General features: G+C 37.2%; 1 protein-coding gene across 1 annotated transcript in view; it reads right to left on the bottom strand.

Annotated features, from left to right (window-relative positions):
* Positions 1-25,958, bottom strand: part of LOC117982898 (nephrin-like) — a 234,265-nt gene that overhangs the window by 8,385 nt on the left and 199,922 nt on the right. Inside the window, exons 11-14 of the mRNA XM_034969334.2 lie at positions 21,038-21,189; positions 19,490-19,709; positions 12,644-12,859; positions 11,267-11,407 (exon numbers count right to left, since the gene is read on the bottom strand). Coding sequence (XP_034825225.1) covers positions 11,267-11,407; positions 12,644-12,859; positions 19,490-19,709; positions 21,038-21,189 — 729 coding nt within the window. The remainder of the gene's footprint in view (positions 1-11,266; positions 11,408-12,643; positions 12,860-19,489; positions 19,710-21,037; positions 21,190-25,958) is intronic.

Raw genomic sequence — 25,958 nt, 5'->3', positions numbered from 1 at the left:
TAAATAATATAAAATGGAGCCGCAGCAGAAACAGCTGAAAACGGCAAGCGGCGCAAGTATGCCTCTCTTATAGAGAGTTACATTTTTGTGCCGTTTGCCGTGGAGACCCTGGGGCCATGGAGTCTTAGTGCTAAAAAAATTTTACGAGACATTTCACCGCGATTAATAGCCTCATCTGGTGACAGAAGGGCTGGCTCATTTTTTGCGCAACGGATCAGCCTGGCTGTCCAGCGCGGAAATGCAGCCAGTATTCTTGGCACCATTCCACGCGGTCATGATTTATATAGTAATTAGATAAGGCTAGCTTTAAGTTTTATTGTAATATTAAAAAAAAAAAAAAAAAAAAAAAAAAAAACATTTAGTGATGTCCGCCCGTCTACGTGTATATAAGTTTTTTTAAATCCTGTGGGAATTCTTAGATTTGTCGGTATAAAATACGTGTTAATTCAGTGACCAAGGACTAATTTTAGTTAAATTGGCTTAGCCATTGTGGTGTGAAGGAGTAACAAACATCCAAACTTTTACATTTATTAGATTCTACATCATTTCAATTGAATTTAGGTTTTGGTACAAGATTCACTTCGATTGTTTGTATCGTGAAACCAATTAGGTACAGTACGCGGCAGAAAGTACATCGGCCTTAAGAATGACCTTTCAGCTTTGTAGAGCGTTGTCTCTGTTACTCATACCTATATGACGATTTGCCGGTCTCAACGAGAGATATAACGCTCTACAAATCTACTGTCTCCTAAAGGTCGATGTATATTACTTTCGGCAACGTAGTGTACAGGTATGGGCGTATAACACCATACTTTTGTAATTGGTATAGTTATTTTCTGTCTGACCTCCATATCCATTTCGCAATTACCATCAAAAACTTCCTGAATGAAGAATTTAGACAAGTTATGAAAGATGCTATTTACAAAATGGGTGAATAAAGAGTCAATAAGTTAAAAATAAAAACATTTTCAAGTTAAAGCTCAGCTTAGCTTTTTTATGTATTTAAAAGCTACACCATGACACTTAGATACTCATGAAATAAAATATATAAGCCGAAACACGAGCATCCCTACGATTTGCCATTAATGAATTCCAGTGTCCATCTTCCATCTCCATGATCACGCTCTTCTAATTGTATATTTTTAAAAGTACTCATATAAACAAAACAAATAGGTACCTAAGTCTAAATTCGAATGTTCTGCACACTCACATGGCACACCTCCATATCAGAGACGCTCAATTCCACAAGTCCCGAAAAGTGCTAATGCGTATGGCCGCCATTTAATGATGTCAGCACTAGGCTGTAGTTTCGAGCTGATGGTATATTTTTGATTCAGCTGACGTCAAAATGATGCATTTCGATGTTAATGAGACATGGTTCCAGCGCAATAGCAATTTGCGGGACTTAAATCATAATTGTCTATCGGCATCAAAACCACACATTTGGACAGACGTCCAAATCAATCGGACAGTCGGAAATAGTCAAAAAATCTGTTACGAACTTCGACTAAATGACAACATAATATTGTAAAGAAAGTGTTACGGATACAGCTATCCTTACCTATCTATATAAAACCCAGGCATCGCCGGGGGAGCTAACATGTCGTCTAGCAGCCCAGCTACGTGTGGAAATATGCCATCTCATCACGTTCCGGCACATAGAGTCATCAAGGTCTGCAGCCACCTCTGTACGTGATCTCTGGTGCTAACCGACCACAGAACGGTAGAGGGGAAATCGATATAAAATCGATAGAGTTAGTTTTAAGGTAGCATTAATCTAGCATAAGTAGTAATTGTAATTTAGATAAGATATAGTTAAGTAAAGGCCTTCGTGTCCCAACGTCGACACGAATGTCCTAATAAAATCATTTTCACAACCAAAAAGGACTTCTGCCTTCAACCCCCGCTCCAGGTAGCCGCCCTTACGTAACTGGCGCAGTCGGTAGGATAGTCCTGGATGTTCAAGGTTGTCGTGGTGCATCCCCTAAAAGTCAGGTCAACGCCGTCAACTTCCTTGTCAGGACTACAGAACCTACGAGGAGCAGCTGTCATAGGAGCTGTCGCTGAAGACTTCGAGTCATACTGGAAATCGATGGATCGAAGCTCGCCAGTGACTTTGGTTTTGTAAGTACATGAAATCCTTTTTATTGGTTGTTATATTAACTTTTGCGCAGGGTACTATAATTTTATAACTAATACGATTTTTTTTTATTACGATTTTCACCCGCGTAGTAGATACATTCATTTTATTGAGTTTTGGTATTTTAATTATTTGATACCTTTAGGTAGGATAGTTTAGAATATATAAAAAATGACGGAACTTAGCCAAGTAGATTTGTTAGATAGAATAAATAAGTCACTTAAGTTTTTACCGAATTATGATGGAAATTCTTATACTTTAACGAGATTTATTAATTTAGCCGACCAATTAGTGCGCTCATTTTTAAATCCAGGTCAAGAGTATGAGCTTTCAAACCTTTCCTTGATTAGCGGAATTCTTAATAAAATTACCGGATCTGCAGCAAGAACTATATCAGCCTACGGAATTTCCGATGATTGGAATAAAATTAAAGATACATTAGTTAACAGTTTTTCCGATTACCGAGATGAAATAACCTTACTAACAGACTTATCATATTTAATTCAAGGTCCAGATACAGTACAAATATTTTACGAAAAAGTTCAAAATTTACTCTGCACACTTATTACGTATGTAGAGCTACACGAAACTGTCAAAACTACTGTCGAAGTAAAAATAACACTCTATCAAAAGTTAGCCCTTAAAACGTTCTTAAAAGGTTTAAGAGAACCTTTAGGGTCAAGAGTAAGGTGTATGAGACCCCCCACGCTGCAAACTGCTCTTGAATTTGCCAAAGAAGAATTAAATATAATACATCTACAGAACAGAACTAAATTTTTTCAAAATTATCATAAGCATACTCGTAGACCTTATTATTTTTATTCACAGCGAAATTATTATAGTGGTACGAATTTCCCTTCTAGATCACGAAAATACTCAATGTCCCAAAAACACATTCCTTCAGAACCTCAATACCCTTCAAGCACTTATATCCCATACCAACCTCACCCTGATTCAAAAATTTACCCACAGGTGGACTTAAATCTACACAGTACACTGGAAACTCCGGAACGTAAAATTCCTGTGTATAATAATATATCGGACCAATATTCTAATTCCCAACAATACGTGCCGACCCGGTGTGAAAATGAAATTGACACCGTTGCTGACGATAGGCAGAATTACGATTTCATAATATCACGTTTGCCTATAGAACAGTTAAATGCAGAGGAGACAATGAATTTAATTAACCTTTGTAAAGAATTTCCAGATGTATTTCTTTCTAATATAGGTAATTTAACTGTCGATTTCCGACAACTTAATAAATTAGATAAAAAGAATCCGAGTGATTTTACCAACTTTCTGGATAAAATCGGGAGGTCTTTGTACTTTACGACTTTAGACATACAAAATTCATATACAATTTCCGAAGATCTTATGGACAGTGTCCTTCAAGGCCTACAAAATTGTACAACCCTTTTTGACAAAATTGTAATTTTTTCAACATCCTTGCAGGAACACATACTCAATTTGCGAGATTTGTTCGAACGACTTAGAAACTTCAATTTAAAAATCCAGTTAGATAAAACTGAATTTTTCAAACGCGAAACGCCATTCTGTCACATGTATTCTCCAGATGGTATAAAACCAAACCCACATTATGTTTTACATATTTTAAATTACCCATTACCTAAAAATCGCCAGCAGATTAAGGAATTTTTAGGCATCCTTGGCTTTTACAGAAGATTCATACCCGACTTCGCAAGTGTAACCAAGCCTTTAACATCGTGCTTGAAGAAAGGAGCGAAATTAAATTTTGATTCAGAATTCGTCAATTGTTTCAGACAGTGTCAAATTCTTGTTAAAAATATGCCTATCCTAGCATATACAGATTCTGGAAAAGAATTAAATTTAACCACATACGCATCAGAAACCACTTTAAGTGCAACGCTTACGCAAGGCCCTTTTGGCGCCGATATGCCTATTGCCTACTCTTCCAGAACTTTGAATGATAGTGAAACTAAATATCCAACGAATAAAAAAGAACTTCTTGCAATAGTCTGGGCCACAAAATACTTTAGGCCGTATCTTTTTGGTAAAAAGTTTAATTTGATTTCTAATTTTCAAAATTTACCCAAGGTCAAAGAATTAGGTCCACGTATTACGCGATGGAATTTAAAGTTAAGTGAATACGATTATACAATTATTAATAAAAAGGCTTCAGAAACGAACGCGGATACCCCGTTAAATAAATCTAGGTCCGTTAATCATTTGGAAAAATCAAAATTACAGGCAAAGTCACAGGAAAAGCCGAGTTTAAGTCAAATTAACACTAAGCATACGAAGGTACAGAATCCTACTTCCAAAATTCCTAACCAAACCTCGAATTTCCAAAACCATACTATACATTTATATACACGAAGGAAAATTCGCGGTCCCTTTACAAAATCACGTTTTAAAAGACAGGTAATAAAGTAAATTAATTAGATAGGTATGTGCAATTCTTTCCAGACATTAAATTACAAAGATATAGAATTTGTCTTTTCACACGATCAAGTTTCAGCCAACCGATAGGACTACTATATTCCTATGTTTTACCAAGAACTATAACACTATATTATCTTTAAAATAATTAGTTTTTGCAATTAGATAATTATTTCAACACATATATACATTCTTTACTATAGACCTTTTACATTTTAGCATTTATTATTTCTTCTACATTATAGCAAAACTAGGTGTACCTACCACTAATCGGAAAAAGTTAAGAAAGCTCTTACTTGTGTCACATTGTGACTATAGAATAATGAGCAAATTTAGCATAAAGTAGGTATACCTAATGCTCACTTCCTGTAAATTTTCGTGCCTTGAACCGAAAATATGCAAGAACCTACATCATTCCCAGATCAAAAGTAAGTAGAAATAGTTAGATCATTGATAACTCAATGTACTTACCTACACCTTATTCAAAATTATGATATAATTTTAAAATAAAGTTCTTTCTAAAAGTAAGTAGGTATATAATAAGTCATAGTTACCTATCTAGTTATAACGAGTAGACATTTAGCTTATCATTTTACAGAATTCATGCAGTTGTAGTCCTTAGGTTTCTTTTTACATTACATTTAGTTCAGATTTTTTTATCAATTTAGCTCGAATTAATTAGTACATTCTGTCAATTATACTACTTTGCTTTTAATATACCTATCGTAGTAGTTATAGTCCCATATGCACATTTTTATCTCAACCAATTCTAAGGTTTTCATTTACATTGAGGCTGAATGCCCGAAGGTCAGTTCTTCAAAACTACGTGAGCAGAAAATATCACTCACTGAGGAACCAATTTATCCGGAGAACACATCAACTACTGTTACAGGAGATAGATGAAACGTGATAATCCACGCCTATCTCTCTGTCTAAGGAGGCTCAGAGAAAGCAGCTCAACCATTATCCATGAATTAAGAACTACTTCAATACTACCAGTATGCCGCAATATTCGGCTTCACTTTCAACGGTACGATTCGATCAGCCCATTACAGATGCTTCATCTTCACGAACGAAGTCCAGCAGCAGCCCTCCAGACTGAGGGTGGAAACCTCCGAGGACGTTCCGGCGACATTTCCGTTAAAATTACTACAATGGTCGCCGCACTGAGGGTGGAGGTGTTACGGATACAGCTATCCTTACCTATCTATATAAAACCCAGGCATCGCCGGGGGAGCTAACATGTCGTCTAGCAGCCCAGCTACGTGTGGAAATATGCCATCTCATCACGTTCCGGCACATAGAGTCATCAAGGTCTGCAGCCACCTCTGTACGTGATCTCTGGTGCTAACCGACCACAGAACGGTAGAGGGGAAATCGATATAAAATCGATAGAGTTAGTTTTAAGGTAGCATTAATCTAGCATAAGTAGTAATTGTAATTTAGATAAGATATAGTTAAGTAAAGGCCTTCGTGTCCCAACGTCGACACGAATGTCCTAATAAAATCATTTTCACAACCAAAAAGGACTTCTGCCTTCAACCCCCGCTCCAGGTAGCCGCCCTTACGTAACTAAAGTAACCCAATCACAAGCTTTCAAAAACATTAAAGCACCTGAAGTAGTCAAAGTCGCAATTTTGATACACCTGCCCTAATAGAAACGTCGGAGATATTGGATGATCTTTATCTAAGCTACTCGCCCTTATGTCCCTTTTATGAAACATCGGGGAACTCGGCGACATAAATGAGGCTCTGAGTATTCCCCGTAGAAATCCTTAATGCCTCTTTTATGACACAGGCGAAAAAAACTGTAGATAAACTTAAAGTGCGCTTTATACAAATAGGTTTTTGGAAGATTCTTTGGAGGTAGAGTACTTTCGGAGGTGTTGAGTAAACTCATTGCTTGGAAAATACAGGAATTTTAAACGACACGTTTCTTAAGGGGGTGAAATTGGGGTTTGAATTTTGTGTACTCCACGCGGACAAAGTCGCTAGCATAAGCTATCCGACACTAAAATCTAAATAAAACCATAAACTTTACTGAATTTTGTACTTAGTCTATTAAGCGTTAAATTTGTTCCATTAAAATTCTCGAACTGAAAACAATTTCCCATAGAATTCCTTGTCTATGCAAACACGAAACCGTTATTTAAAGCAATTTCAAAGTTTTAACTTTGATTGTAGTATAATTTTCTAATTACCCAGGCGTCGACATCATTTGTAACTAAATTAGTTTGTCACTTGTAAGTTGTAGGTGATGGTAATGGTGTCATAAAAATTCAAACTTAAGCCATTTAGAAGTTTAGAGTAGACTAAACTATAGGTATCCTACACGCGATGGATAATGTATGATTCGAGAGGCAATAGTAAGTTTAAAGGAGGTGCTTGGTAACAGCAGAAAGTTTTTTATCATTATGGTTCTTCCACCCTATAATCCTTGTTTGGAACTAAACCTGTCTACCAATCAGCGATTGTTCTGCAAGAAACGTGCCTGTTTCAAAAGTTAACATATATAAATTAGCAAATGATTCCCCGAAAACGAAAATTTGAATCGTTCCGAATCCAAATTTGTATTCCAAACCAAACCATTGGTTGTTCCACACCTAGCCCTCCGTGCACTCGTGACCGGGTCGTATTAAAATTAAAACACGGCTTGTACTAATAGGTAGACAGGTTTATTGCGAACCAAGGACGAACACAGTAAGTAGGTACCATGATTTTGTTGTTTCGGATTGACTATGCTGCATAGGCCCTGCTGGCCGCTACAGCGTCACCGGGGGGCTTGGTACAAATTCAAATTCAAACTACTATGTATGGTTTACACAGTTGAATATGACTGCGATACAACTGACTTACTTACAGTGACATCTATGATATGATCTAGGAAACATGAACAGTGGTAAAGTCATTTACTTTACATTTCATCTGAAAGATGGCTCACCAAGCACATCCTGAAATGTTACCACTGGCTCTCATAACAATAATATGTTTTGCACGGAACCACTAAAAGCCCACTATGAGATATTACTGTTGGCAATGGGTTTTGTAAAATACCTTTTGTAATTTTAACCTTGCCAGCTGCAAAATGTATTGCACTTTCTGTAATGAATTTTGCGTTGATGCCGATAGAAAAAATGAGGGCAAAGGACAAAGGCGGCGGGATTTAAGTTCCGTTATCCCGATTTAAAAATAACAATGCGGTATTTTTGCCCCATATGGATGCGTGGATTTAAATATATGATTTTATTGAAATAAGTTTTTCTTTTTGTCAAAAAGTTTGAAAAACAATCTGTGTGCATGCTTACGTCAAGGTGAAATCACAGTCCAGTGGAGTGACGCGCTAACATAGATGTGCATAAATTTAACCGTTAAAAATTACTTGATTTAAAAACTTTTTGGGACTAAATTCATTGCATGTATTTCTAAATAAGTTTCCCTTAACAGAGTATTCAAGAATTCCCTCTATAATCATTTTATCCAGTTGAACATTGGAGCGACCTTAGAGTCTTTGAAAAGATGTTGCACTGAAACAAGACAGAAACCCAATTACAATTCCAGCACAAGCAATCGAAAACCTAGTGAATAACGCTATCGGTACTACACTATCGATAGGATGTGATACTTGCAGAGAGGTGTTGTATATACCAGAGGCGGTAATGTTCCTCAAAACAGCTGCAACCTGACTGGTAACGAGAGGTTTAGTCGTGATTAATTGTATAATATCATATAAAGTAAGTTGCATCAATGTAATACATACTAGCTTATGCTCGCGACTTCGTCCTCGTGGACTACATAAATTTATACCCCCTATTTTATTCTCTTAGAAGTTGAATTTTCAAAAATCCCTTCTTAGCGGATGCCTACGACATAATAGTTATCTGCATGCCAAGTTTCACCCCAATCCAGTAGTATCTAGTAGTTTCAGCCGTGCGTTGTTAGATCAGTGAGTCAGTCAGTCACCTTTTCCTTTTAAATATTGAGATTAGAGACTAAGATAAATAATTTAACGCATTTTCACTGACACTTTTACTGTGTGATATTAACCATCGGCGTAGGTAGGCACCAACGTCGATGATTAATTAGCGTTTATAATTGCTTGTTTGGGCTCTGTGTGTCAATAATACTTACTGCTTCTTTATCAAATTAAGCAATTTTTATAGTAATGCAACAAGAGTGAAAGAGAAAAAAAAATATGTTATTTAGGAATATTTATTACGTTCATTATGATTTTTATGCGCATTGTTTTGACGAGGTTTGCATCTCTGTGATATTTAACTCAATGGATATTTGTATCAACAAAATTGTCTATTCGCAATTCGTCCCTTGTAGCGTGTTGTGCTTTTAGAACCGATCTCTAGTTTCTCCACCAGAGTTCAACGAATAAGAATTTTGCGAGAGTAAAATAGAGAGGTGTATCCAGTAGTGTGGTTTGTGCTTAAATGTATCCAATCTCTATTACTACCTAGTTTAATCAATACCTACTGCTATCTTATTTCTAAAAAGCGGTTAACTACAGAAAGTAGATTTAGGGTTATCGTCAAAAAACGTGGGAATTTTCAAAAACTAACCGAACCTTCTAAAAAAAACGAAACGTAGGACCAAGGTTTTTAGTTTAGTCCTAAATAGCATCCTTTTTTTGAATTCAGATTTTTTCAAACTCTTTTTGAAATAGATTGCTAACCACTTTTTGAAATAGGGTGGTAAAATAGATAGGGTGGTAAAATAGATATAGTTCGCGACATGTTGAGATAGCAATCGGGGTATGAGGCGGCGGGACGCCCCGCACACCCGCGCTCACCCGCACCCGGTATCGCGGGGGCTAAGTTCGTGTGTGGGGCTTCTCCACCCCGATGGCAATCTCAACCTGTCACATACTATAGATAGATTCTCTTAGGGAAATATATTTCATATAGGTAAGTCGATTTATTCATCTAGTGGTAAATAACAGACTTTGATGGTCCGTTTGGCACACTGCACTGGTACAATCAGTAGGTAGGTAAGTTAAATGGCTTGATAGCTCGAATTTGATTCCCATTAGGTCAATTTTGGATATGACCTAAATCTGATCTTTACTGGATTTAACTAGTTGGAAATGTTACCGATAAAGCCGAATCGCTTAACGGTTGAGAGTTCTGGTATTTTGCCATATTACAGATACTAGGTATTTAATGTCTGGATATACTCCAGGTTAGACTAGTAGGTACTTAATAATTTTAAATACATATCAAAAATTGCGTGACCGGCAGGAATCGAACCTGCATCTTCTGGGTTCGCGCCCGATGCTTTGACCATTCGGCCACGGTCTCACTTACTGCCAGTGACGAAATTGGTGATATGTATGTTAACTCAGTACTGAAACGACTGTTTAATGCCATCTAGTAGCGACACTTTAGAGTTATCGAAAAAAGAATTACTAAATTTTTTTTTATAAAAACTACTAGGAACTTACTAACATCATTGGTTATTAGACTTATCTAGGAATAGGTAGGAACATATTCAATAATTATCTTTATTAGTTCTAGGGAGACCGCATAATTATTTTCTATTACGACTAGCTTATGCCCGCGACTTCGTCCGCGTGGACAACACAAATTTTAAACCCCTATTTAACACCATTAGGGTTACCCACCACCAGTCCAGTAGTTTGAGCTGTGCGTTGATAGATCAGTCAGTCAGTCAGTCAGTCAGTCAGTCAGTCAGTCACCTTTTCCTTAGATTAGTGTAAATTGCAAAATTTCGCAATTCTAACTTCAAAACTGACAGAGTTTCATACAAAATTCAAACCCCTATTTTAATCCTTTAGGGGTTGAATTGAGAAAAATCCTTTCTTAGCGGATGCCTACATCATAATGGCTATCAGCATGCCGAATTTCAGCGCGATCCGTTCAGTAGTTTGTGCTGTGCGTTGATAGATCAGTCAGTCAGTCAGTCAGTCAGTCACCTTTTCCTTTTATATATATAGATATCGGTAGGTCGATTTCGTACAACCTGCGTCAATCATTATTACAATCTCAATTGTTATGATTGGCTGAAATTGTGCTATTCTTGTTGCAACAATGCATTGTAGAGTCCTTAGTTTTTGCCGATCTTACTGGAACAACAGCCGGATTCAATCCCTGATAAGTATGATCAAAGAATCATTACCCATATTATAAATGCGAAAGTGTGTTTGTTTGTTGCTTTGTCCTTCAATAACGTCTCAACGGAGCAACGGATAAACGTGATTTTTTGCATGGGTATCACCGATTAGAGAAGAGACCTACCTTTAGGCTACCTTTTATACCGGGAACTCAAACAGTTTCCACGGGATTTTTTAAAACCTAAATGCAGGCGTACGAAGTCGCGAGCATCAGCTAGTCAATTTATAATCTCTAAATTATCTTTGGTCTAGTGACTAATCTGGTGGAAGACTGGGCATACCAATCTATTAGCAAAGGAATGCCATCAATCCTCTTTTGAAATGAGGCATGACGGAGAGGGTTTCTATACTGCCGCGCGATTTGTTCATCAGTCAACCTTTCCCCCCACTGTTACCCAGAGTGCTTTTTTATATAAATAGCGTGCAGGCGGGTCACCTGATGCTGAGTGATTACCGCAAACCATGAACATTTGCAGTACCAGAAAAACCGGCAATACATCACCGACTTTTGAGGTAACCTCAAACCTGCTGTTATAAAGAAGTTATACTAAGTAAAATGTTACCTTCGTACTGTAAAGGCGTGTGATGCCGCTTCCGTGCTAGCAGAGCGACGATGGCGACTGCAACGAGGGTTCCAACTGCGCCTGCGATGATACCGAGGGCCCAGCTCGAGTCCATACTGCTGATGTTGCTGTGCTTCGCTTCTGTACAAAAGACATGATTGCTTATGCTAGGATAGTCGTGAACGAGATGGACAAAATTTGCCCCAGGCTGAACTATGCCTATCACAAACTTAATGCCACGAGTGCAAAACAACATGCAACTTTTTTTTATTAAAATAGAAGATTTTTACTATTAAATGCCACATAATATATCATCTCTGTATATTCTGGGGCACGTGTCCATACAATTTTTGTCCATCTCCTTAAAAAAAAAATATTGAAGCTATTTGGTGATTGACAAGGTAGATCTCCACATAGCATGCCCATACCAGGAATATAATATGGTAGGCATACTTTGTGTGACATCATTTTATGAGACCATTTAGGTCTGGTTTGGCGTATTAATATCTAGCTGACCATCAGAAAATCAGAAATTCTAAAGCGAAGCGAAGGATCCGCTTCGCTTAAGAATTTCTGATTTTGAATCTCAAAAGTTTCCCTTCGTAAAAATCAGAACTTTGTACTTTCTGAAAGCCCTTTCTTAATGGGGCTAAGTATACGTGAAGCAAAAATGTTACGCATTATATTGAGCTTTGAAATATTTGGAGATTTTTTTGTTTTAAAAGAATATTAGCCATGATAAATAACTATTATTCCCCTTTCCTCTCCAACTAAGCGTCTAGCTTGTGCTAGAAGTAGGTACGACAATAGTGCAACGGGCGGAATTTGCACCGGGATTAAGGTGACGCAGGACGCTCGACCGAAATTGGCAGCGCACGTGGGTAACATGTTTGCTTTTCACTTGACATTGTATGAGAAAGTTGAGAGGCACGATGATTTTCACCGAAATCAAGCGCGTGAAAAGGGTTTAGGTAAAGTATTTTTGAGAAAAAACTGCTGAATTTATGTTTGCAAAGTAAAGTTATTTCAACTAAAGAATAAATAAACTACGTCTAATGATAAATTGTTATAGAATTTTCATATCCCTAATCTTATTTATTTACGCCCAAAGTTGTCATTAATTTAGTGTTAAAAAAGGAATCTTTTGGGCCTCGTAACTTTTAAATCAATATTTTTTTCAATGTTTTATATATCAATAAACCTAGATAATGACGAGATAAATCGATATAATTCTTAGTTTTGTGCGTACAATATCGACTATTGTTGTAATTTCCCTCCTACATTTGTATGAAGAAAGCACTGAACTGAGTCCCCTTAAGTGACAGTTTTACTCTATATTACATTTTCGTGGATCCTTCAGTATATTAAGTTTATTACCTGTATGCAAAGCTAGTCTTGAGAGCGTGTGCACTCTAAGAGTGGTAACTTCAGATCTTCCTCTGGCGTTGTTCGCGTAGAACACTAGTTTCAGAGCCTTCCCCGACCCGAGTCCTTGAAGTTTCCATATTGGTGTTATTGTTGATACGTTGGCAATGAGGCTGCCAGCTTCCCATGCTTCTACGAAGTATGTAGTTTGAAGACCACCATCGTAACCTAAACAAAACCACTTCATCAGTACCCGTATTATAAATGCGAAAGTGTGGTCATTTGTTGGTTTGTTGGTTTGTCCTTCAATCACGTCGCAACGGAACAACGGATTGAGATGATTTTTTGCATGGGCATAGTTAAAGACCTCGAGAGTGACAACTTCCTCTGCGTGGATTTAGTTTTTTTAATCCCGACACTTTGATTTTCCGGGATAAAAATAGCCTCTGCACGTCTCCAGGATGCAAGCTATCCATTCTCCATATTTAATTGGTCCACGTGGGTTTGAGTTCTGTAAGAATTCTGTGATTTTCTGGGATTAAAAGTAACCCAAGTCCTTCCCTGAGATGCAAGCTGTCTCTGTACCTTTCATCCAAAACGGTTAAACAGACGAGTCGTGAAAAGCTAGCAGGCAGACAAACAGACACAATTTCGTATATAATATTATTTCTAATTTAATATTAGTATGAATTACTATTACGTATATACGCTCAAAATAATAAAAGAGTAGAAAATATTAAAGCGGATAATCTTATAAATTATCTGTTTCCTTTTGAGAAATTAAATTAAACTAGAAATCTATATTGCTAAGATTTTCTAGATCATAATCTTTCTACTAGATTCTGAAACTTAACTTGATAATATCCAGTAAGCTTCCGAATTTCACAAAAGAAAAGTTGAACGCAAAAGCTATTAAGATTTCCAAGAAGTTACTTATCATAATAAAACGAGTAGGTACCTAAGTAATCATACTAATTAATATTTCAGCCATAATATTTCTATTATAAAAAAATTCAAAGGCAGCTACCAAGATTGTGTTCAAAAGATTTCACCTGGCTTTCTAGAGTAAGTAGTTATAATATTTTAAGCCTATCTTTAAAATAAAACCAGCCAAGTGCGACTCAGGCTCGCGCAATGAGGGTTCCGTACTACGGTCGTATTATTCAACATTTTGCAGGATAATTCGAAAACTATGATACCTAAAAATAAAAATCTGTTTTAGAATGCACAGGTGACCTTTCATATCGACACCTCCCACGTAAGTTGTTGTATCCCCAAAACCGCAACTTTTCAGTAGAGCGTTTTAAAGATACAAATTGAAATTAAAGCTTCATTTTTCAATATTTTTTTGTGAAATTCGGTATATGGTTATAATTTACAGTACTTTTAACTATTCTGAAAAATACTTTATAAAAATACTTCAAATTTCTGAGATTTTGTTCATACAACATTTTACGTGGTGTTTTATCTTTGGAAAATGTTGTATGTGATACTTACAACAACTTACAGGGGAAAACAAGGACTGTGTGTCATTGTATGTGTTAATTACAACGGTGTACGTTGCTTAAATTATAAAAATAGTATTGTATGTGTGATACTATTCATCATTTTCAACAAATAGAAGTCTTCTGCTGGACATAGGTCTCTTGTAGGGACTTTTAGTCACCACGCTCTTGCGTCTCCTGAATCCAGCGGCTCCCTGAGACTCATTCGATGTCATTTGTATACATAGTGTGGGTCTGCCAACGCTGCGCTTTCTGGTGTGAGGTTCAAGTACTTTAGGACCCCAACGTCTATGAGTCCTTTGAATTATGTGCCCCGGCCATTGCCACTTCAGCTTCCCAAACCGTTCATGTCAGGTACTCTGGCTTTTCGACAAATATCCTCATTCCAGATTTGATCACGTAGAGAAACTTCAAGTATAGCTGTCTCCATCACCCACTTAGTGACTCTGAACTTTCTTATGTGTCACATCTCAAATCCATAATATTATGTCATCACTGGCAACATGCGCTGTTCGAAGACTTTAGTTTCCGTACGCTGCCTAGCTGAATCGGACTCGGTGGCTGATCTATTTCTCGAAATTGGACTTACCTAACTTGGTTGTGTGTCCCAGTTTTACACACTCTTCTATAATTTTGAGCAAAGAGCTCTCAAAGACTACTGGGTGGGCCGAAACATAGGTATTAGACATGCTTTTCGTCTTAGTCATGTTCATTTTCAGGCCCACCTGTTATGAAACTTTAATAAGGTCACTGTGCAGTACATCCGGTTTCCCAGTCTCTGCGATAACAACTATGCCATCGAAAAATCGAAGGTGAGTAGCTATTGATGTTAATGTCAAGTGCATTCCAATCCAGAAGCTTAAAGACGTGTTCTAAAGTAGCAGTAAAGAGCTTCGGAGAGTTGCGTCTCCCGTTAAGTGTTACTCTCTGTCACTGCAATTGGATTGGCCTCCTCGTCTGGCCCTGTATGTGGACTGACATGGTGGTGTTTTCGTACAGGTACCTACTTCAGCATTTGTATGTACCGGTAGTCAATCCGGAATCTCAATAGCGACCTTAATACAGCCCAAATTTCCACTGAATCGAAAGCTTTCTCAAAGTTCACAAACGCTTAGCAAAGTGGCCGATTATAGTCTTCAGTTATATGTATGTATAAAATGTTGCAGCTTCTGAATGTGATCTATGGTGCTTAAGCTATTTGAGAATCAAGCTTGTTCAGGATGCTGAAAGTCGTCGAACCTATAAGACTGACTTACGATAACAACAGCTTGTAGACATGTCTCTAAAGCGAAATGAGTCTATGTTTCTTCTTGAGTAATGTTTAACTTTGTAATTACAGTATGCAATAAACCAAATTAACTTGAATATAAGGTTCACTATTAATTTGCACACCAGAAGGTACCTAGTAGAATGTGTAAGGTGACTCAATTAATACAAAAACTGCTTCTGTATGCAATTTCCAGTGAATAAACTATTATTTATTAAGGTGTTATCGCCTTTTTTGAAGAACAGGACCGTTACACTACAAACAAATCATCTTTTAAAATTTTGAAAATAAAATAATAAGAACCACTACGCTCCTGTGCCATGCTCTTATATTTTGCCAATATTTTTAAGCTCCTGCTCCACTCTATGATATCTTTCTTCTTCTGAGTCGTTCACTCTTGACAGAGTGGTCGTGGCTATGAATTTTTCAGTGATGCTCGTGCGATCTCCCTCCAGCGACTTCTGTTGGTGGCATTATGTGCACACGTGGAGACAGGCGTGTTGGTTGCGGAGTGGATTAAGTCTGTCCACCTAGTTGGGGAACGCCCACGTGGCCGTGTGCCCTCCACCTGACCTTATACCACGAGGTGTTCGATGGTACCACTCTTCCTCGTAATGTGCCCAAAGAACTTGGTATGGTATCTTTAATCCGGCGTTAAAGTTCCGAAGTTGCGTGTTTGTGTATCAGAGATCTACCGGTAGGCAAATGCATCTGCTCTATATTGTAGTCACATTTGTTGTCTTTTTTCCATGAGCTTGAGAGTATGGTCATAGAAATTATTTATTATTTTCGGACGATAGGTCGTAAAGAAAGTCTCAACCACCTGGACAGTCCCTACCAACCTATTATTGGTAAGGTAGGCTCTGAAATAATACAATATTGTGTTGATTTTTGGTTACTTACATGATATCCTAGTGGTATTATAAGCGAGTACTTATTTCACTATCTATCTTAGGTTTACATCGTCATCAATCGAAACTTTAGCTTTGTTTTATTGGCGTATAATATTGTATGTAAGAAAAAAAAAAATGTCATAGCAACGTAAAATATAGCATGTGATCATACAATAAAATTTTGAGTAACAAATGCCGATGTAAAATGTTGTATGTATTACTTAACACAAAAATCAATATAATTCTGCAACGTAAACGGTTGTATGTCATTATACAACACAGTTTTTTGTATCCTCAATGACGTAAATTGTTGTAAGTAATCTATACAATAGTTTAGCTTGGCATCACTATTAACTTAGTAAAATATGATAATAGAATAAAAAAATGCGTAGACAACCGAGATATATCGGAGACTTGACTCACAAACCTGGTGTTTGAAGTCCGGCGTGATCTGTTGTATGTGTTACATACAAGGGGCAAATGCGTGACCTCGTCCTACGTAAAAAGTTGTAAAGGTCGATGTGATGTTTTACGTCGTCGTCGTTTGTAAAATACAACATTATACGTCTCATAAGTACCTTAAAAAATAGCATTTTTAGCATTTTTTAAATTTGAATGTGTAAAATAGATAAAAATAGGCATTGTTATGTAAAAAACGCAAAATGCCAATTTTGTGGCTTACAACAACTTACGTGGGAGGTGTCGATATGATACCCCACTTGATATAGTTACCTTACTTAGAAAATTGAAAATACTAGTTATTAGTTCATGACCACAATTTAATTTTTTTGTGTGATGTAACCACAAATTCACGGTTTTCAGATTTTTCCCCAAATGTATGCTATACGATCTACCTACCTGGCAAATTTCATGATTCTAGGTCAACGGGAAGTACCCTGTAGGTTTCTTGACAGACAGACAGACAACAAAGTGATCCTATAAGGGTTCCGTTTTTCCTTTTGAGGTACGGAACCCTAAAAATTATATTTTTGTTGATTAAATAATCTAGTTATTTACGAAAATAATGTATACCTACAGTATTCTCATGTGTACAACATGGGTCATTTTTGTCACCTTATTTGAACCCTTTACTAGGTAAATGCCGGCTTTTGCGTAAGAAGGATCAGCTTCAAAGGGTACATTTTTGACCCATGTCACCTCTTCCTTTACATTTTTCTGTCATCTACTACACAAACTATGTCTTTGTATCTTGACCCTTTAATATTTGATTAATGTATTTGACCCCTACCCCTACGGTAGGTGCAGACATGATCCATATAATAAAAGAAGAATAAAAGTTTTAATATAAATGTACAATATACTAGGTACCCATCGGAAATATCTGTGAACCTGGCTTAGTGACGTCATGCAACGCGCTTGTATTGGCACCGGTACTGGATAGGCAAAAACGGGCGAGCTGCGGGGAAGCGCGAGGGAAAACGCATTTCAGCAAGGTGCGCAGATATTTCCGACGTGTTGTATCTATATTATGTTTCACAGCCGTATTCAGAGTCACTTAATCGTTACTTAAGTTTAGTTAAAACGAGGCAGAGCTATATCTCTCACATAAATCTGTCTCGTTTTAACACAATCTTAAGTAAAGATTAGCGACTCTGAGTGCGGCTGTTAGTCTACGGTCCCAAGAAACTGCTTAACTATCACTTATCTTAGAAAGGTTTTCATTTGTATTGTGTGTATATTATTATTATAATAATTCTGGCTAAATTCACCAGTTAGCTAAATAAATAATAAATAGTTGGTTTTTTTCAAACTCTACTAATTCTTAGGTAACAAGAATTGAATCTGAAAAAATCGATAGAGAGGATCAATATTTTGAAGTACCGACCCGAGCGACGACGTGGTGACCCGCCTGCTCGTTTGCTCACCATTTTTATTTTTAAAAAATCACGAGCAATTTAACTTTGATGATAGGTACGAAGCTAAAATAGGATCGAGATGGTGTAGTGTCTAATCACACTATCCGGTATCGTGATCCTATTTTATATACGTATTTAACGCTCGAGCATCGTAGTTCCACTCAATCATCAATCAAGTTCAGCGTGGCATGGCTGTTAGGAGAAGGACCCGGTGTGGTGGCGCTCTTTAGGGAATGCCTATGTCCAACACTGGATGTCCACAGGCTGATGATGATAGGTAGGAAGCTAGCTAAAATAGGAACGAGATGGTGTAGTGTCTAATCGCACTCTCCGGAATCCTGATCCTATTTTAGTACGTATTTAACGCTCGAGCATCGTAGTTCCACTCAATCATCAATCAAGTTCAGCGTGGCACGGCTGTTAGGAGAAGGACCCGGTGTGGTAGCGCTCTTTAGGGAATGCCTATGTCCAACACTGGACGTCCACAGGCTTATGATGATAGGTAGGGAGCTAAAATAAGAACGAGAGTGGTGTAGTTTCTAATCGCACTCTCCGGAATTCTGATCCTACTTTAGTACGTATTTAACGGTCGAACATCGTAGTTCCGCTGAATCATCAATCAAGTTCAGCGTGGCACGGCTGTTAGGAGAATCAGGCTTGCGGGTAATAGGGAATATCCGTAACGCCTAATTTATTGCCCCGCTAAGTTCCTGGTAAGAGACTCTTTGATTGAAAATAAGATAAGTCTGACACACTGACATCAGTACCTATATTATAAATGTGAAAGTGTATTTGTTTGTTGGTTTATTTAAATAAAGATTATTTATTATTATTATTGTTTATTGGTTTGTTGGTTTGTTAATCTCGTCGCAACGGAGCAACGGATCGACGTAGTTTTTAGTTTTTTTGACGTATAGTCAAAGACCTGTAGAGTGACATAGGCTACTTTTTATCCCGGAAAATCAAAGAGTTCCCACGGGATTTTTAAAAACCCAAATCCACACGGATGAAATCACGGAAATCATCTAGCGTTATAAAGAAACTAGCTGATGACCGCGACTTCGTCCGCGTGGAATTAGGTTTTTAATTTAGGTTTAATTAAAAATCCCGTGGGAACTCTTTGATTTTCCGGAATAAAAAGTAGCTTATGTCACTCTGCAGGTCTTTATCCATACCCATGCAAAAAATCACGTCAATCCGTTGCACCGTTGCGACATGATTGAAGGACAAACCAACAAACAAACACACTTTCGCATTTATAATAAGGGTATTGATATAATAAGGGTACTGATAGTAAGAAAATTAAGAAAGCTTACCAGCTAAACATCTCAGTTCGGCGGAATCATCAGTCAGATTCAACGTGGAGCAGTTTGTCGGTGGGTCAGGTTTCACGGCTGGTAGTAGAGTGTATCTGCAAGGCTCTATTTGCTGTCCAGCAAGGTTGGTTGCTCGGCAAGCGAGGGACCCGTAGTCGGTGTCCGTCGCTGGTGTATACGTTAGTATGGAACGACCTGTCTTTTCTACGGTGTATTTCTCCTGTTCAAAAAAAAAATAGAAGAATCAGTATGTACCCTCATAAATAGCAGATTTTTGACCCTTTTCGTAAAATAAATTTTAGTATGTACTCGTTTTGTACTGCAGAAAACGGATACATGCCACGATTAATTTGTTGCTTTTTATCTGCCGATATCTCGACTCAGTTGCATGAGTCGTGGTTACGAAGCGTTGAAGAATAACAGCATTGAAAACGGTATAGTTATAACTTATAATTAGTTTAGTACACATCACAAATAGATCCAGTTCAAATCGAGTATCCAACTTGGGAAAGGTCACTTATTAAAGCCAATAATTAAATAGACTCTTTCGCAAATACCTAACTTACTGCCTTCGATATCAAAATATACTTGACTCAAATAATTTTATCTAGTAAACATAAAATGTTACAAGAACAAATATATTATTTTTCAGGTAAAATAATTAGTTGCTCAAGTCATCAGGCAACCTATTTCTGGAGCTCATTTCAAGAGTGCTCTTCAGAAAGGTAGCATTAAGGTTAATGCGTGTAATTCAATTACGTCCATTGAGGGTCGGTATTCCTCTAGAATTTTCGACGCCTTAGACTATAAAAATAAGAAAACTTGATCTCTAATAATCTAATCCTTTATAGGTATTAATAAAAAAAATGCATACCTTATTACGTTATGGCAGTTTTACGCCGGAGCAACAACATGAGACAATGCGGCATGCTACCAATGGAAACATAAATTTTGCGATCTCAAGCAGCATGCAGCAGTCAAGACAACATAGTGCTGTAGAACTGGAATATTTTGGTTTGGTGGAATAAACTTTGCAGGCGTGTGGCATGCCAAAATGTCACACTATGATGTTTCGGTGTAAATGAAGCTTCAGGCTATGTTACGGCACTTTTATTCACTCTTGCTTCGAAGGTATTTAGATTATACGTGGCAGAAAATTTAACAGCATCATTGTACTAGGAAACTTGAGCTGACACGAAATTCTCCGTGGAAAAGCTATCTTCTTCGTCGTATCACTCTTGGCAGAGCGGTCGTGGTCATCACGAAGCAACGTCTTTGAGGTCAGATGTTATATGCCTCACGAGCATTCGCCACTTCTCTCTGCTGACTGACAGCCTGGTACACTCGTGCAAAGGACCGCCCACAGCAGACTTAATTTGGTCGGTCCATCGCATGGGTGACCTTCCTCGTCCTCTGGTGCCCTCCACCTTGCCCTGCACGACAAGACGCTCGATGGAGTCACTCTCACGCCGGGAGACGTGTCCGAAGAATTTTAATTTGCGACTCTGTACTAACGCCGAAAGTCGTTAAAGAAAAGCTATAGCTTACCGCTTCTAGTTCAACCATTCCCATGCTATTGTTGAGCGTCCACTGGAAGTTTTTAGGCGTCGGGAACCCATCCACTTCGCATGCAACCCGCGCCGCCTCGTTGATGGCTGCACCCACTATGGCGGTCATTGTGTTCTTGCAGACTGGCTTGTCTGTATAAAATGGATAGGAGTTTTTTTTTTAAAAGAATATTAGCCATGTTAAATGACTATAATATATTCCCCTTTCCTCTCCAACTAAACGTCAAGCTTGTGCTAGGAGAAGATACGACAATGGTGCAACGGGCAGGGTTTGAACCGTCAACCTTTCGGTTTTCAGTCCACCCCTTTACCCGTTGAGCCGTTTCTTATGAGAGCCTCAATAGGCTCTCATAAGAAATATTTTAATCATTCTATGAAAATATGGTAATAAAGGTACCCCTTGTGTGACCCCAAGGAATATGACACGTGGTTGTCCATGATGTATTTATACTGTATAACTCATAGGAAAGGATAATTACTTAAAACGCACATAAATCCGAAAAGTTGGAGGTGCGCGCCCGGGATCGAACTCCCGACCTCCGATTAGAAGGCGGACGTCCTAACCATTAGTCTATCACTGTTTCGTTTAACTATATCTTATAATATTAAATTATCTAAGGAAAATCACGTGATTTACCTATACTAGACTTTAGCCTAAACTCACCTATAGCTAAGTTCTCGATGTGGTCATACTAGGCCTGCTGTTGATTTTATATTATTTTCTATTATAGTTTAGTTTAGTATTATAATAGTAGTAGGCAGTATTACTAAACGAAACTGAAATATCGAAGTGTATTTCTATGTGACCGACATTCGATGTGCGGATCAAAATATTTTCCTAACAAACTATACGCGCATAGATTTGTGTAAGTATACGCGTCTATAAATAACGCCACGTAAGGGTGTATAAACAGGCCGTAAAAGATCGTGGGAGCCTTCGATTTATTGAAGAAAAGGCGCTTTAAAAACTTTTACGATTCCAAATAATAATAAACAGCTAACGTTACAATACGCTCGCGTGTATCGTAACGGGTACCTATTCCGTTTCACAACTGAGGGGTACTTCAAACATAATGTCCTAGAAATAGAAATAGAAAGTTAACTCAGATAATATTTTCAGCTTTTATAAAACAACGAAAGCCTGGCACACGCTGGCTCTTAGTCCATATTACAAGTGCTTTGGGATCCATAAGTGAATCTATTACCTACTGATTCGGAATGCTTAAACTACTTACCGAGAAGAACCAGCTACAATTCGGCGGTTGCTCTTTTTAAATATTCAATTTACAATATTACGATTGACAATCGCAAACCTACGATTTTTTCATTTATATAATCAGTTAACATTTACTAGTATTACGAAACCTACTTTTCGTTAGAAAATAATATCTTGCGATTATGAATATACCTATATATAGGTATCATAATTACGAAAGCGTTATGATTTTACAAAAGGAGTGCTGCCTAGATACGTAATTTCACTTTCAAGTACGTACTTACAAAATGCTAATTAGTCTTACTATAAATTACCATTAGAATAATTTTTATTAAACTTAGTAAATATTTTTAGCGCTTAACCAAATCAGCCAAAATAGTCAAATAAATTGTTATTAGCAAAAATTGGAGCTTTTTAAGTTTTTATCTTCATACAATCATATTATTCTTATGGAAACGTCACAGTACCCATCAGTCGTGAAACGTATAACTTCGATGAAGTTAAATTACCCGCTGAAGAAGGTCTTACAAGTATTTTACCTTTTTTTACCTTCAGCTTTGTTTTCAAAAAGTTTTCGTATCGAATTCAATGATCCTTTGAATGCTTGTAAGGAACTCCTAACAATGAATGCTTATCGATACCCTTAGGAATTAGGGAAATTTTTGTTTCATGTAATTGGGTATTTTCCTACTTTTGAATTCGATAAATATTATTACTTTATTATAAACTAGGATAAAAAAATAACGTGCGCTGAAAAAAGAATTAAAATCCAACAAAGATTTACAAAGTTACAGGCATTTTAATTTTGGAGTGGGAGGGTCTTCTATCCCTTTCTCGCAAAACGTAAATTTGTATGAAACCGCACGAAGCTACTATGGTATTAGTCACAATGATGTCAACTTCCTTTGGAATACCACTTTCGTGGGATACACTATTTCTGTGGTACATTTTGTCACTATCTGTGCAGCGGTTGCCCCGTGAAAAGCTCTCAGATCGATAAATAGACATGGAAATACACTTTCGTATTTATAATGTCAGGTATTAGCAACCGCCTACAACTTTTCTCCATGAAAAGTTTGAAAAATTGCCCTGTCTATATGAAAAACATCTCAGCAAATTTCAGCTATCTAAGTCCAAGAGTTTTGACTATTCATATTATTATATGAATAAATCGGTAGGTACCTATAGTACACGACAGGTCCAGATGGCAATTGGGGTATGAGCGGGAAGATAACCCGCACACCCATACGTCAACCGTGCTATTCCACAACGGGTTAGCGCGGGGGTTGTGCGGGTGTGCGGGGCGACCCTATCCTGATTGCCACCATCTCGAAATGTTATCTTATCAAAAAAGATAACAAGATATTTAGTTCTAATTTACTTCGAGTATATTTATTATGTATGACCTATTACCAATCACGAATTCGAAAAATTCATAATATTAGTAACTAGCTTATGCTCGCGACTTCGTCCGCGTGGACTACACCAAACCCCTATTTCACCCTTTTAGGGGTTGAATTTTCAAAAATCCTTTCTTAGCGGATGCCTACGTCATAATAGCTACCTGCATAAATTTCAGCCCAATCCATCCATTAGTTTGAGCTGTGCGTTGATAGATCAGTCAGACAGTCAGTCAGTCAGTCACCTTTTTATTTTATATATTTAGATTTAATATAAACTTTGGTACATTACTCTAAAGAGCAGTTTTCACGATTCAAACAGAAAAGGTCGTAAAGGCATTCGATTTATGGAATTAAATACGTTTCAAAAGTTTTACGACTCCGTATGAAAATAAACTAAACTAACGGTTCAATACAATCGCGTATATTGTACCCGCTAAAGTTAAGGCTAAGAACTAAAGGTAAAAGGTCCAATAAGTTTTCTTTTTACTGTACTTTTCAATTTCTTTTTGTGACATCTTTGGGTTGGGTTCAAAAACCATCAACATCAGTACGTACCATATAAATGTGAAAGTGTGTTTGTTTGTTGGTTTGCTGGTTTGTTGGTTTGTCCTTCAATCACGTCGCCACAGAGCAACGAATCGACGTGGTTTTTTGCATGGGAATAGTTAAAGACCTGGAGAGTGATATAGGTTACTTTTTATCTCGGGTATTCAAAGAGTTCCCAAGGGATTTTCAAAAATCTAAATCCACGCATATGAAGTCGTGGGCATCAGCTAGTAATGAATATCATTACACTTTCTTTCCAGCTTTGCTGTACTAATTATATTATCTACTAGCTTATGCCCGCGACTTCGTCCACGTAGACTACACATATTTTAAGCCCCTATTTTACCCTCTGAGGTGTTGAATTTTCAAAAACCCTTTCTCAGCGAACCTCTACGTCAATAGCTATCTGCATGCCAAATTTCAGTCCGATCCGTCTAGTAGTTTTAGCTGTGCGTTGATAAATTATTTAGTCAGTCAGTCAGCTTTTCTTTTTATTTATATAAATACACTACTTAAACGTTGCCCCCGGCTTCGCATTGATTTAGGTTTGTACCTATATTTAAAGATTTATTTATTTTGTAGAAGCATGTTACTTTGAAAAGAAAAACAAGTACCTACCTACTTCATTACAAGTAAAATAATAAAGTAGATACACAAATAAAATTAATATTGTATCTTACAGATTGGTTGAGGTAGCAGCGCAACTTTCGAATGATATCTATGATAGGTATTTTTAGTTTTTATTAAATGAGCTAACAAAGGAATAAACTTTTGAACACTCTTATTAAAATATTGTTTTTCTTGAATTTGTGATTCTTGCCAAAAAACTTCGTCCACCTACGTAATTTATGAATTATTTTCTTACTAAGTTATGAAAATTATAATTCCAAAAATTTACTTGTATTTTGTAATTCATTGGAGCTGTTTTTAGTTTGGCTATCCATCCTATCATTTCGACGCTAAATTCAAAATTCAATGTTTGGTATTTAGATGATGGGACCTTAGGTGGCGAAGTGAACACAGTTTTGGACGATCTAAGCAGTGTTATATCAAAATTTGAATCTATTGGCCTAGAACTTAACTTTGATAAATGCGAAATATATGTTCCAAATTCATTTTCGGCTGATTCTAAATTAGATATTTTAGAGAAATTCAATATGTTGGCTCCTGGTATTAAAATTTTAAATGATGAGTCACTTCGTCTCCTAGGGGCTCCCGTACTAGATGCATCAGTTCCTCAATTTGTTGAAAATACTATTTCAAAATTTAGTAGTAACTCCCACCGTCTGTTTGAAATTAATCCACATATGGCTCTCACAATATTGCGGTTTTGTTTATTTGTTCCAAAATTTACTTACTATCTAAGATGTTCTCCACTTTGGAAATTTAATACTTTATTGGACAATTTAGATGCTTTTGTTAAAAATATTCTCACTAGTATTCTAAATTGTCCAATAAGTAATCAAGCATGGTCCCAGGCTTCTCTTCCAATCAGGTATGGAGGTCTGGGAATTCGCAAAATTTCTAGTGTTTCGCTGCCAGCATTTCTTTCCTCTGTTTACAGTACACACACTCTCTATGGCAAGATTATATCCAATTCTTTGGGTTCCATAGAGGTGTCTGGCTTAACAGAGGCAAGAAATGAATGGTCCATGCATAGTCCCAGCCAAGTGCCGGTTTCTCTTTCTTCCCAGAGACAGTGGGACGACATTATTTGCAAAACGACATTTGACACT

This window comes from Maniola hyperantus, chromosome 6, assembly GCF_902806685.2.
Source record: "Maniola hyperantus chromosome 6, iAphHyp1.2, whole genome shotgun sequence".
Taxonomy (NCBI): Eukaryota; Metazoa; Arthropoda; class Insecta; order Lepidoptera; family Nymphalidae; genus Maniola; species Maniola hyperantus.
This window is presented reverse-complemented; position numbering and strand designations above follow the sequence as displayed.